The following is a 15,056-nucleotide window of genomic DNA, read 5'->3' as shown; positions in this document are numbered from 1 at the left end:
TCACTTGGAAAAACCTCATTCTCTCAAACACCACCTTTAATAAGCTTACAATTTAAACATCAAATCTGACCACAGCTCAGTCCCTTTTCTGGTGTAACTCTCCAAACTCTGCTTTTACCCGACGTTATTCCTTCAGCCATTGCCTCAATTCCAACTCCTTACATATTTCTGCCTTGTCCTAAAGGCATGTATCTATTGAACGATTAGTGCCACAAGCCACAGAAACTATAGCTCTCACTGCATGCTCAGCATCAGGTGCTGATTTTACACTCAGTTCAGCATTGCGAATCCAACTTGAAAGCATGAGCCAGTGTTTACTAAACATTCTGCATCCCAAACCACCAGTAAACACCTCATCGCCACCAATCCCTTCGCCAGGCATCCCGTCCACCTGCTCATGTAGAAGTCCCACCCTTGCCGGCACCCAAGCGGATGTCCCATTCCCAACACTACAGCAACCCTGACCACAGAGCGACTCCACAATTAATGCCTCCCATCCCCTCCCCTGACCTCATTACGGTCTCTGTACCCACCTGCATTACACTGAGTGTTTCTGCTTGTTGCATTTTGCTGAGGATTGCTCGTAGTATCTGGTCAAGGTTATCTCCTAACTGTGAGCCAGCCTTCGAGATTAGTGTAGAAACCAGCCTCCCTACAAATGCTGCTGTGTACTCAGAGGTTCGGGGGTCCAGAAGCTGGCTCACCACCTGCATGACATACCAGAGCCCGTTGTGGCCCTGCTCATCATGCCACTGTGCTATCTGTTCCAGTGCCACAGCCACGTAAGCACGCAGGCACTCACCACCATTCTGTAAAAGAGACAAATTTCACTATAGGAGCATACAATCATATAGCACAGGATGTTTTAATCCAGTAAACCAATTGGCTCCAATTATATTCTTCACCAATCTGCACACCCTTCTATGAGCATTTATTCAAACAGTCACAGATTACAAACTGGTAGACATCAAGACCATTTTTACTGTACTTTGGCTTTTTACTACAGTAATCCAAAACAAATTCCACTCTGTCCCAACAGCCTTGTAACAATCCAAAACAAATCCAACTGATCTGCTCTTTCCCTGTATTAACCGTACATTAATCACAACATCCCAATCTTTCTCCCCATTACCTTGAATCAATCCTAAATAAATCCCACTTCTTTTCAGCCCAAAACTGTGTGTTAACTCCAGACTAATCTCAAGCTCATGCCATAGCTTTGTATCAACCCCAAAGGTAAAACTAAAGGTCATTTACAGTCTTTTGTAATTAACAATCAGTTAAAAAAATTTAATTTCAGAATCTCTGGCTCCTTTTTTTTGCATGTGTGTGTTTTTGATAATCCTGTTTTGCAATTTACATGTAATTATCTACTTTTTTAATTGTCCTATCACTATCTCATCCTGCACTGTTACTGTCTCTCCTGCTTTGTATCTTCTCAAAGACTGTGTGCCATGCCTCCGAAACACATGATTCTGGGTTCATGCATGAAAATTGAGGTAGTGGAAATGCACAGGGGAGGGGTGAGAGAGCAGCACGCCAGCTGGGGTGGAGGTTTTGGTGGGGTGGGGGGGGGGGTGGCAGGCCTGGCAGGGGGGTAGGGGGAGTGGCACACTGAAACGGGAAGGGAGTGGTGTGCCAGCAAGGGAGGGGGGAGCAGTGTGCCACCAGTGGGAATGGCGTGCTGGACGGGCCCCGGCCAGGGGGGCTGTGGTGAGGAGAGGGTTCTCTCTTATAGGTAAAATGTTAATGTGAGGTCCAATCTGCCTGATGAAGTGGATACAGGTACTTGGAACTAAATCAAAGAAGAGGAGAGCAGTTATCTCCAATATCGTGAAAAAACAGATTTACTCATTATCACGTTGCTCTCACTGTGCACATTAGCTGCATCGTTTCTTGTAACAGTAACTGCATCTCAAAAAGCACTTCAGTGGTCTAAAGTGCTTTGTGATGTCTCTGGTAGTCATGAAAATGCCACCCAAGTCTTTCTTATTTATTTTTGTTCTCCATCACTCACCTCTGCATTTGATTACAATTGCTTAAATTATCCTGTTCTGACAGAAGGTCTTGCAAGGACCTGAAATGTTAACTCTTGCTGTCTACAGGTGCTCTCACACCTGCTGAGGATTTTCACTAAGATTTTTGTTTCAAATTTCCAACATTTGTAATATTTTGCTTTTATAATCCACTGCCTGCACATTCCCGTAGACTTATATTAATCCCAACCTAAGACCGTAAGAATAGGAACCGGAGTAGGCCGTTCACACTCCCTCATGGCTGATCCAATATTCCTCACATCTCCTTTCCCACTAATTCCACTGCTCTGCTCTCTCCCCACTTTGAGCTTCAAATGTCAAAAAACCTTTGTGGATCAGAGACAGGGTTTGGTTTGGGAAGCAATTCTTCAGTTTTGTTGGAGCCTTGCTTACCTGCATTGTTGCATTGTCATCTGTGTGCAGTGTACACTGAGCCACAACAGGAAATGCCTGGCAGATCAGAACCTCCGACAGTGGCAGCTTGGTATTTCTCACAACAGTTGTCAGGATGTCAATGGCAGTCTGCAGGAAGATCAAGGTATCAGTTTCAGCTAATGGTTCATTTTCCAGGTGCATTACGTCAATACAATAATACAAGTGTGGGAGTTACTCACCGCACAGAGGCCAGACGGGATTTTATCAGAAGGAGCATGCATTATGCTAACAAGAGTTGGAATTAACCTCATCTGCATGGGGCCTTGACAGGCCTCGATCTGTGCAAGCTCCTTGAAGATATCCTGAGCCAGCGATGCCACCACTGGATCTAGGGATTCAAAATCAGCAAGCTTAATGAGATCGATCCTTTGCATGCATAGAATAATCGTGCAGAAGGAGGCCATTTGGCCCATCGAGCCTGCACCGACCACAATCCCACCCAGGCACTACCTCCATAACCCCTAGCTAATCTCCCGACACTAAAGGGCAACTTACATGGCCAATCCACCTAACCCGCACATCTTTCAGACTGTGGGAGGAAACCAGAGCACCCAGAGGAAACTCGCACCGGGAGAGCGAGTTCAAGCGTACGTGAACCAAGCTGGGAATTGAACCCAGGTCCCTGGTGCTGCGCAAGAACTCTGGTGGAGCCGACGATTAACCCGAAGAAGCAGAGGGAGGATGCAGCCAGCAAAGGCTGTGCAGACTTCACACAACCCAGTCCCAAACTATGTAGGAAAGTCCTCTGCCAAGATTGAAACCCACCTGCCCTGAGACTGAATGCCCAGTCCTCACACCCAGCCGCTCCCCTCCCTCAGACCTCACACCCCACCCAGCCGCTCCCCTCCCTCAGACCTCACACCCCACCCAGCCGCTCCCCTCCCTCAGACCTCACACCCCACCCACCTACTCCCCTCCCTCAGACCTCACACCCATCCACCCACTCCCATCCCTCAGACTCACACCCCCCCACCCACTCTCCTCAGACCTCATACTCACCCACTCCCATTGGCTAGAGACTCTAACGGTTTCTTAGAGTTTCATGATTTAACCATAACTTTCTATGGACTCTGGAATAGTTCCTACAGATTGCAGGATAACTAATGTAACCAAACTATTTAAAAAGGGAGGTAGAGAGAAAACTGAATTATAGATCAGTAAGCCCAATGTTGGTAGTGGGTAAAGTCCTAGAATCCATTATCAAAGATTCCTTCGCATGGAAAACAGTGGCAGGATCAGACAGCTAATGTGGATTTATGAAAGGGAAATCATGCTTGACAGATTTGCTGGAGTTCTTTGAGGATGTAACTAGTAGAGTTGATGAAGGTGAGCCAATGCATGTGGTTTATTTGGAGTTTCAGAAGGCTTAAACCACATGGGATTGAGATGGATAGAAAACTGGTCGGCAGACAGGAAGCAGAGTAGGAATAAACGGGTCATTTTCCAAATGGCAGGCAGTGACTGACGGGATCAGGGCTAGGGCTCCAGCTGGTCACAACATATATGAGAGAACTAAATTTAACATCACTAAATTTGCAGATAACAGAAAGCTGAGTGGGAGGGTGAGCTGTGAGGAGGTTGCAAAGATACTACATTGTGATTTGGACAAACTGAGTGGGCAAATGCATGGTCGATGCAGTATCATATGGATAACTGTGAGGTTATCCACTTTGATAGCAAAAACAGGAAGGTAGATTAGCTGAACGGCTAAAATAGAAGGGAATGTGTCACGAGACCTGGATGCCTTTGTACACTAATCACTGAAGGCAAGCTTGTAGGTGCAGCAGGCGGTAAAGAAGGTAAATGGAACTCAAGCACAGGAGCAGGATGCCTTGCTGCAATTATACAGGTTCTTGGCGATTCTTGGAATATTGTGTGCAGTTTTAGTCTCCTTGTCTTAGAATGTTCTTGCTCTTGAGGGAGTGCAGGTATTTACCAGGCTGATCCCTGGGAAAGCAGGACTGACATAAAAGGAGAGATTGAGATGGGGCGCGACTGATATAACAGGAGAGATTGAGACAGTTAGGATTGTATTTGTTAGAGTTCAAAAGAAAGAGGGGCGATACCACAGAGACCTATAAAATTCTAAGAAGATCAGACAGGGTCAGTGCAAGAAAGATGTTCCCGAAGGTGAGGATGACCAGAACCAGGGGTCACAGTCTCAGGATACAGGATAATGGTTTAGAACATAGAACATTACAGCGCAGAACAGGCCCTTTGGCCCACGATGTTGCGCCGACCAGTTACAAAACAATGACCCACTAACCTAAACCAATCCCTTTTCGTCCATAAATCTATCCATGGATCTCTTAAACGCCCCCAAACTAGGCGCATTTACAACTGCAGCACGCAGGGCATTCCAATCCCTCACCACCCTCTGGGTAAAGAACCTACCCCTGACATCCGTCCTATAACTACCACCCCTTAATTTAAAGCCATGCCCCCTCGTGCTAGATTTCTCCATCAGAGGAAAAAGGCTATTACTATCCACCCTATCTAAACCTCTAATCATCTTATATGTTTCAATAAGATCCCCTCTTAGCTGCCTTCTTTCCAGCGAAAACAACCCCAAATCCCTCAGCCTCTCCTCATAGGACCTCCCCTCCATACCAGGCAACATCCTGGTAAACCTCCTCTGCACCCTCTCCAAAGCCTCCACATCCTTCCTGTAATGTGGGGACCAGAACTGCACACAGTACTCCAAGTGCGGCCGCACCAGAGTCGTGTACAGTTGCAACATAACGCTGCAACTCCTAAATTCAATCCCCCTACCAATGAACGCCAAGACACCGTATGCCTTCTTAACAACCTTATCTACTTGATTCCCAACTTTCAGGGATCTATGTACACATACACCTAGATCCCTCTGCTCATCCACACTATTCAAAGTCCTCCCGTTAGCCCTGTACTCGACACATCTGTTATTCCTACCAAAGTGAATTACCTCACACTTCTCTGTATTAAACTCCATCCGCCACCTCTCGGCCCAGCTCTGCAACCTGTCTAAGTCTTCCTGCAAACTATGACACCCTTCCTCACTATCTACCACACCTCCGACTTTGGTGTCATCAGCAAATTTACTAATCCACCCAACTATACCCTCATCCAGATCATTAATAAAAATTACAAACGGCAGTGGCCCCAAAACAGATCCCTGAGGCACACCACTCGTAACCGAACTCCATGATGAATATTTACCATCAACCACCACCCTCTGTCTCCTATCCGCTAGCCAATTCCTGATCCAATTCCCTAGATCTCCCCCAATCCCATACATCTGCATTTTCTGCAGACGCCTACCATGGTGAACCTTATCAAACGCCTTACTAAAATCCATATACACCACGTCCACTGCCTTACCCCCATCCACCTCTTTGGTCACTTTCTCAAAAAACTCAATAAGGTTAGTAAGGCACGACCTTTAGGGCTGAGATGAGAAGAAATTTCTTCACCCAATGTGGTCAGCCTGTGGAATTCTCTACCATAGGAGGCAGCTGAGGCCAAAACATTGAATGTTTTCAAGAAGCAGTTACATATACCACATGGGGCAAAGGGGATCAAAGGATAACTGGGGGAGGGGGGGGGGCAAAGGGGATCAAAGGATAAGGGGGGGCAGGGGATGAGGCTATTTAGTTGGATGATCCACCATGATCATAATGAATTGCAGAGCAGACTCAAAAGGGCCAAATGGCTTTCTCCAGCTCTTATTTTCTATTTTTTTTAACTAATTCGTTATGAGCATTGCAGGCTGGCCAGCATTTACTGCTCATCCCTAGTTGCACTTGAGAAGGTGGTGGTGAACTGCCTTCGTGAAATGCTGCAGTCCATGTGTTGTGGGTTGACCCAGAATGCCATTAGGGAGGGAATTCCAGGGTTTTGCCCAAGCAACTGTGAAGGAATGGCAATATATTTCCAGGTCAGGATGGTGAGTGGCTTGAAGGGGAACTTGCAGGTGAGAGTGCTCCCATGTATCTGCTGCCCTCATTCTTCTAGATGGAATTTGTTGTGGGTTTGGAAGATGCTGTATAAGGAACTTTGGTGAATTGCTGCAGTGCATCTTGTAAATAGTACACACTGCTGCCACTGAGCATCGGTGATGGAGGGAGTGGATGTTTGTAGATGTGGTGCCAATCAAGTAGGTTGCTTTGTCCTGGATGGTGTTGAGCTTCTTGAGTGTTGTTGGAGCTGCACCCATCCAGCCAAGTGGGCACTATTCCATCACACTCCTGACTTGTGCCTTTTAGATGGTGGACTCACTTTGGGGGGTCAGGTTACTCACCATAGTTTTCCTAGCCTCTGACCTGCTTTTGTAGCCACTGTGTTTACGTGGTGAGTCCAGTTGAGGTTTTAGTCAATGGTAACCACAAGGCTATTGATGAGAGTGGGGAATTCAGTGATGCTAACACCATTGAATGTCAAGAAGCAGTGGTTAATGTGTCTTTTACTGGTGGTCATTGTCTGACATCTGTGTGGCACGAATGTTACTTGCCACATGCAAGCCAAGCCCAATATTGTCCAGACCTCGTTGCATTTGAACATGGACTGCTTCGGTATCTGAGGAGTTACAAATGATGCTAAACATTGTGCAATCATCAACAAACATCCCCATTTCTGACCATATGATGGAGGGAAAGTCATTAATGAAGCAGCTGAAGATGGTTGGGCCTGAGGGACTCCCGCAGAGATGTCCTGGAGATGACTGACCCTCCACAACCATCTTCCTATGCATCAGGTATGACTCCAACCAGCAGTGAGTTTGCCCCCAAAAGCCACTGATTCCAGTTTTGCTTGGGCTGCTTGATGCCATACTATGTCAAATGCGGCCTTGATGTCAAGGACTGTCACTATCACCTCACTCTGTAATTCAGGTCTTTTGTCCATGTTTGAACCAAGGCTGTAATGAGGTCAGGAGCTGAGTGACCCTGCCAAAATCCAAACTGGGCATCACTGAGCAGGTGCTGCTTGATAGCACTGTTGATGACCCCTTTCATCACTTTACACTTTAGACGGAGGGGCAGTAATTGGCTGGGTTGGATTTTTCCTGCATACTGTGTATGGGACATACCTGGCAATTTTCCACATTGCGGGTTCGATGCCAGTGTTTTAACTGTATTTGAAGAGTTTCATTAAACTGTCTCCCAATACAAAGTACCTGCACACTTCACAGCAAAGACTTACCACCCCATACCTGTTGCTAAAATTAGCAAACTTTCAAATGGCTAAACAGCACATCTCCTCTGCAACCACATCACTCTCCAACCTATTCTGAAACAGATCCGAATGTGGACTCATACCCAAATACTTCTATGGTGAAACTCTAAACTATCAAATAGTAGACAGCTACATTGGCACAAATCAGTAGCAGGCAACTGCCCTGACCCACATACCGTTGCTGTACTTGAGGAAGATTGCAATGGTAAGGGGGCACACTTTATTTTCTACACTAATGGTGAAGGCCGGGTCCACGGTGCAGACAACACACAATGTCTCCATGACCAGGGTCAACACCTCAGAACTGAACTGTGTGGCAAGATGAATCAAACCGTCCAGGATGCTGGGAAGGAATGGCTGCAAAACATGTATACACTCGGAGATTTTGAGCTGGTCACAGTACCTGTGGTGAAAAGAATACATTAGACCAGCTAACAGACCACAACTCCACATGACTCATGATAAATCAAACATATGTTAAAATTCAATTCTATCAATTGTAATACGACTGACTGGCTCAAACATATGAAAAAGTAACAAAACATAATGAAGAATATAAACCAAAGAGAAAATCAGTTATTTTCTACTTCTTTGACCAACAGGCACTTGAACACACGCAAGTTGAGAGAGAAAGTCAACGTGCATGTGCCACACTAGCAAATAACCTATTAACATTTAGGTTGGAAATTGGTTGTGAAAAAGAAAGGGTAGAGATAAAGGGAACATTCTCGGAACATTTCTCTGGGATCTGTACTGCGGGCTCAACATCTACTCTACCTATTACAGACTTGGTGAAGGGAGAGGGAATTGTATCCCCAAGATTCCAGATGGAATTAAAGAGGGACAATTCATTGTGCAGATTGAAGGTTGAAGTGAGTGGGTAAAACTATGGTGACATGTGAGCCCACATCCATTTGGGATGAAGAAAGATAAACTAGAATACCTTCCAAATTGTGAAACTGAACCAAGTGGCGGGGGGCAAATAAATTTGGGAAGCCAAATTCACAAGCCACTAAGTGCAAAGTTACAAGAAATAATTTAAAAAGTTAATGGAATGTTGGTCTGAATCACAAAAGGGTCAAGTACAAAAGGGAGAAAACAAGCGAAACAAAATGCTGGAAAAGCTCAACAGGTCTGGCAGCACCTGTGCAGAGAGAAACAGTTAACAATTCCAGGAATTTTCAGGGTGGAAATTGTGTTAGTTACATAAAGCACCGGTTAGAGTACATCGGAATCAGAGTTTAGTTCTGGGCCCACACCTCATGAAGCATATAGGTGCACTGCAATTTCAGCTGTATGATAAGGGGCTGAAAGGGTTAAATTATGAGGGCAGGTTGCAAAAGGCTGGTTTCTGGCTGCTTGAGTATAAAAGAATGAGAAGTGATTTGATCACAAAGTTTAAAATAATACCAATTTAATAGGGCAGGTAGATCAAGGAGAACGGACCTACACTCCCGATTTTAGAATAATGACAGGCAATTTCATCGAAGCATACAAGATTCTGAGAGGGTTTGACATGGTAGATGCATAAAGGCTGTTTCAGTGGCTGGAGAGGCATGAATTAAGGAGGCACAGTCTCAGAAAAAGCAGAAGACTAGATTGGATTAAGATCAGTGAATCTTCAGAATTCCCTACCCAATAGATGGTGACTATATTCAACATTGAAAGGTCAAGATCAAGAGAAAGTCGACTTGAGGTCGAAGACTCAAAGTTATACCTCTTTGCATAGCGGAACAGGTTTGAGGGGAGTGTACGGCCTACTCCTGATCATCTTTCCTCTGTGCAGGAGACCATTCAACCATCAAATCCGCACTAACTCTCTGACAGAGCATCTTACTCTGGCCCTATCCCTGTAAGCCCACTATCCACGAATATCCCTAATCTTTGGACACAAAGGGACAATTTTAGCATGGCCAACACACCTAACCTGCACATCATTGGACTGTGGAAGGAAACCCATGCAGTCACGGGGAGAACGTGCAAACTCCACACAGACAGTAACCCAAAGTTGGAATCGAACTCGGGTCCCTGGCATTGTGAGGCAACAGTCCTTGGAGAACATGTATTTCCTCTGGTGAAGGAACACAGAACAAAAGGGCATAATGTTGAAATAAAAACTAGACCACTGAGTAGCACAATCAAGAAGCGCTTTTTCACATAAAGGTGGTGGTAAATCTGGAACTCGTCCCATCAAAAGATAGTAAATGCTGGGAGGCACCTGGAGCTTTTCTACCAGACAGACTGGTAGAACTTTATTGGGTACGGATATCAAAAGATACAGACCAACAGTTGTAAATAAGCTGCAGATCAGCCATGACCCAGGTTCAAGGGGCTGAATTTCTCCTCTCCTCTCCTGATATTATGGATAGGGAAAAACCTAATGCAGAATATTACTTGAATCAAATTTTGAAAATAGGAAATTGGCACAGACGTCCAAGTTCAGAAAAGGTAATTTTAGGATCAAAAAATCCAGAAAACTGTTCAGAATGACTAACACGGCAGAAGAGTGGAGTCAATACATGTACCTCACTCCACAGATCAGACACCAAGGATAAATAACGCATCAATCATAAATCTCCCTAAAGCAGCTAACCATCTTCACGCTCCTTCAGTCACTCCCAACCACAACACTTCCCAAATATTTGCAGCTTACCCCCAGATGGCTCGTACAGCAGAGATTCGCACTGACGGTGGCTGAGTCTCATGCAAACCACTGACTGTAGCTTGTAAAAATTGCTGGATTAGTTCAGGAGTCATAACAGTGGCAAAACGGCTGGCAGCCCAGAGCGCACGGCCAAGCAGGAATGGAGAGACTAAGAGAGAGAGAGAAAACATGTTACAAACCATGACAATTACTTCATTCTGCAACGATATCTGTGGTAGAGATGTTCAGTTCATGCATGTGCCAGCTGCTTCATTCATCCTGTTTGGGATCACGTCACAATTCAATCCCTTTTTACTTCACAAATCTATTCCTCTCATTGGTAAACAACTACCTCAAATCTTTGTTCTCAACAAGCTGCAGCTCAGCACTAAGAAGCACTCAGTGTCAACATCAAACATTCCCAGCACAAGCACAAAACAGGTTAGGTACAGAGTAAGACTCCTTGACACTATTTCCACCAAACATTCCCAAGACAGTTACAGTCCTGGGTTAGATACAGAGTCAAGCTCCCTCTACACTAACACCATCAAACACTCCCAGAAAGGTACATCATGGGGTTAGATTCAGAATAACTCGCCCTGGGAATGTTGGATGGTCATGATGTGGATATGCCGGCGTTGGACTGGGGTAAACACAGTCTGACAACACCAGGTTTACGTCCAACCGATTTATTTGATAGTACACTCACTAGCTTTCGGGTTAGTCCCTTCTTCAGGTGAATGGAGAGTTCTGGCTTCAGACAGAGCATATAAACTGTCTGTGCTTTATATGCTCTGTCTGAGGCCAGAACTCTCCATTCACCTGAAGAAGGGACTAACCCGAAAGCTAGTGAGTGTACTATCAAATAAATCGGTTGGACGTAAACCTGGTGTTGTCAGACTTTTTACTATGTTGGATGGTGACAGTGTAGAGGGAAAGTACAGCACAGGGTTAGATACAGAGGAAAGATCTGTCCAACATTCCCAGGACAGGTACAGCACAGGATCTGACACAGAGTAAAGCTCACTCTACACTGTCTACATCATACACTCCCAGGACAGGGGCAGCATGGGATTAGATACAATGCAAATCTTCCTCTACACTGTCCCCATCAAACACTCCCAGGACAGAAGCAGCACAAGGTTAGATACAGAGGAAAGATCCCTCTACACTGCCCCCATCCAATATTATAAGAAGTCTCACAACACCAGGTTAAAGACCAACCAGTTTATTTGATAGTAAACTCACAAGCTTTCGGAAACTGTTCCTTCACAGGTGTGTGGAAGGTTCTGGTGAGGCACCTGATGATGAAGGAACAGTGTTTCCAAAAGCTTGTGAGTTTACTATCAAATAAACTGGTTGGACTTTAACTTGGTGTTGTGAGACTTCTTATTGTGTTTACCCCAGTCCAACGCCGGCATCTCCACATCATGACTCCCATCCAATATTCCCAGGATAGGTACAACATGGGTTTTGGTACAGAGTAAGTCTCCTTCTACACTGCCCCCATCCAACACTTCCAGGACAGGGGCAGCCGGGATCTGATACAGAGTCAGCTCCCTCTACACGAAGTCCCTCAAATACTCCCAGGATAGTATAGCACGGGGTTAGATACAGAGAAAAGCTCCCCAAACACTCCCAGGGCAAATACAGCACAGGGTTAGATAAAGAAACATCTGTCCAACATTCCCAGGGCAGGTATAGCATGAGGTTAGGTACAGAGTAAAGCTCTTCTACATGACCCTCATCAAAATTCCTAAGGCAGGTACGGCACGGGGTTAGATGCAGAATAATTCTCCCTCTACACTGTCCCCATCCAACACTCCCAGGACAGGGGCAGCACGGCATTAGATACAGAGCAAGTCTCCCTCCATACTGTTTCCATCCAACATTCCCAGGATAGGTACAGCATGGGCTTAGATATGAGTAAAGCTCCCCCTAAACTGTTCCTATGAAACACTCTCGCTTTGAAACACTTTATTCTATAACCAGCACAGGGTTATAGAATAAAGCTTCCTCTACACTGTCCCCATCAAACACTCCCAGGACAGTACAGCACAGGGTTTGATAGAGTCAAGCTCCCTCTACACTGAGCCCATTACATTGCAATAAAGTAGACTACATTGGGTTGATGGACAACTTTGCTAAAATAGATAGGGAAACTAGATTAAAAGGAAGCGCCATTGACATGAAACACTGGTACATAACTTGCACACAGCAGCCAAAAGTCATGTCCTGCTGAGCAGCTCTGGAAATCTTTGTTGAAACCTCCACTGCTTGCAGTGAAGGACTGCCTGCAGACTCCAGCACAGTGCAACACCAGCAAGCTCGAACACCCTTTACTAAACCAGCTGCCAGAAAGCAGGTAGGTTTACAGGGCACGCCTAAACTAACAGGCCAGGGAGATGGTAAGAGGATGAAATCTGGAAGAGGACAGAAAATGTGTCAGGTCCACCCCAGATGGGTGTTGGGAATATCCCAAGCGTTGGAGGGCTGAAGTATGGAGGGTGTCCCACGTAGGACTCAGTCTGGTGTTTAAAATAGTTACACTTAAGTTAGAAATGATTTTATTTCTTCTAACTCAGAGTAACCATTACTATAAAACTGGCAGAACCATCCAAAAATTAGCAATTTAAGTCACTCTGCATGGCACCCCTGGGGATAGTGACCATAACGATTGAATTTTACAATCAGTTTGAGGAGTGGGTCCAAGACAATGTTTTTAAACTTAAATAGGGGCAATAATGAGAGCAAAAAAGCAGAGTTGACTAAAGTAAATGCGCAAATTAGATTAAAGAATGGTCAATGGAGATACAGTGACAAATATTTAGGGGATATTTCAGAATGAACAGAATAGAAACACTCCAATGGGTAGGACAAAGCACAAAGGACACACCAAACATGGTTAACCAGGAAGATTAAAGTCAGTATCAAACTGAAAGAAAAAGCACACAATAGTCCAAAGTCAGGTGGCAGGTCTGAAGAAAAGATTTACCAGACTAAAAGCTAGAATGTGAGAGTTGTCTTATGAGGCTAGACTTGACAAGCTGGATGTGGAGGGGATGGTTCCTCTTGTGGGGGAATCTAGAAAAACCCATCTAGTTCACTAATTTCCCTTAGGGAAGAAAATCTACCATCCTTATCTGGTCTGGCCGACATGTAGTTGACTCTCGGACAACTGGAGATGGGCAATAAATACTGACCAGCCAGCTACGCCCATGTCCCACAAATGATAGGTGAGATAAAGATTTGAGGTTACTGTCAGATCAGCCATGATCGTACTAAATGGCAGAGCAAGCTCGAGGGGCTACCCCTTGCATTTATATGTAATGCAAACTTTAAAGATTTTAAAAATTCATTCGTGGACATGGACGTTGCTGGCTGGCCAGCATTTATTGCCCATCTCTAGTTGCCTGAGAGTCACATGTCAGCCAGACCAGATAAGGATGGCAGATTTCCTTCCCTAAAGGACATTAGTGAACCAGATGGGTTTTTCCAACAAACTACAATGGTTTCAAGGTCATCAATAGATTCTTAATTCCAAATACTTTTCTTTGTCAAATTCCAATTTCTGCAATGGTGGGATTCGAACAGAGGTCCCCTGAACATTGCTGGCTCCTGAAACCCAGCTAAAGTTATTTTGAAGCCATCTGTAGAACAAGGTCAAATGGACAAAGTCCCCTTCGCTCATAGGCTGGTCTTTCCGTTCTCAAAGATGACAATGTTACACAATGCTGGAAGGGACATTCTCAACAACTCAAGTGTGAACTCACTGTGGCAGCTGATACTCTCCAGGCTACACTCCCAGTCCCTGTGATAAAGTCCACTGGTGACCATCATCGAAGAGAGTTACAACAAGCAATCAAAAGGTCGAACACTAAAAGCCTGTGATCCCAATGACATTCTTTTTGATTTGATTTATTATTACATGCATAAAATGAAAAGTATTGGTTCTTGCACGCTATACAGACAAAATGTACCGTCCATAGAGGAGAAAATGAAAGAATGCAGAATATAGTGTTACACTCATGGCTAGGGTGTAGAGAAAGATCAACTGAATGCAAGGTAGGTCCATTCAGAAGTCTGACAGCAGCAGGGAAGAAGCTGTTCTTGAGTCGGTTGGTGTGTGACCTCAGACTTTTTGTATCCTTTTCCCGATGGAAGAGAAAACATCCGGGGTCCTTAATTATGCTGGCTGCTTTGCCGAGACAGAGTCAATGGATGGGAGGCTGGTTTCAGTGATGGATTGGGCTACATTCACGACCTTGTGTAATTTCTTGTGGTCTTAGGCAGAGCAGGAGTCATACCGAGCTGTGATACAACCAGAAAGAATGCTTTCTATGGTGCATCTGTAAAGGTTAGAGAGAGTCGTAGCTGACATGCCAAATTTCCTTAGTCTTCTGAGAAAGTAGAGGCATTGGTGGGCTTTCTTAACAATCATGTCAGCATGGGGCGGGGGGTGTGTGTGTGTGGCGGTGGTGGTGGGAACCAGGACAGGTTGTTGGTGATCGGGACACCTAAAAACTTGAAGATCTCGATCCTTTCTACTTCATCCCCTTTGATGTAGACAGCAGCATGTTCTGCACTACACTTCCTGAAGTTGACCACAATCTTCTTCCTTTTTTCATGTTGAAGGAGATTATTGTCACCACACCAGGTCACCAGATTTGCTATGTCCTTTCTGTCCTCTGTCTCGTCATTGTTTGAGATCCAACTTAGCACAGTGGCGT

The 15,056-nt window shown here is 45.1% G+C and overlaps 1 protein-coding gene across 2 annotated transcripts in view; it reads right to left on the bottom strand.

Annotated features, from left to right (window-relative positions):
- The window catches only part of ipo9 (importin 9), a 117,615-nt gene that overhangs the window by 27,611 nt on the left and 74,948 nt on the right, over positions 1–15,056 (bottom strand). For both annotated transcript variants that reach the window (XM_080210111.1, XM_080210112.1), the window contains 5 exons: positions 10,336–10,495; positions 7,859–8,085; positions 2,651–2,799; positions 2,430–2,558; positions 534–809 (listed from right to left, as the gene is read on the bottom strand). In XM_080210111.1, the coding sequence (XP_080066237.1) occupies positions 534–809; positions 2,430–2,558; positions 2,651–2,799; positions 7,859–8,085; positions 10,336–10,495 (941 nt within the window). The remainder of the gene's footprint in view (positions 1–533; positions 810–2,429; positions 2,559–2,650; positions 2,800–7,858; positions 8,086–10,335; positions 10,496–15,056) is intronic.

This window comes from Carcharhinus amblyrhynchos, chromosome 22 (assembly GCF_965287045.1).
Source record: "Carcharhinus amblyrhynchos chromosome 22, sCarAmb.v2.hapA, whole genome shotgun sequence".
NCBI classification, from domain to species: Eukaryota; Metazoa; Chordata; class Chondrichthyes; order Carcharhiniformes; family Carcharhinidae; genus Carcharhinus; species Carcharhinus amblyrhynchos.
This window is presented reverse-complemented; position numbering and strand designations above follow the sequence as displayed.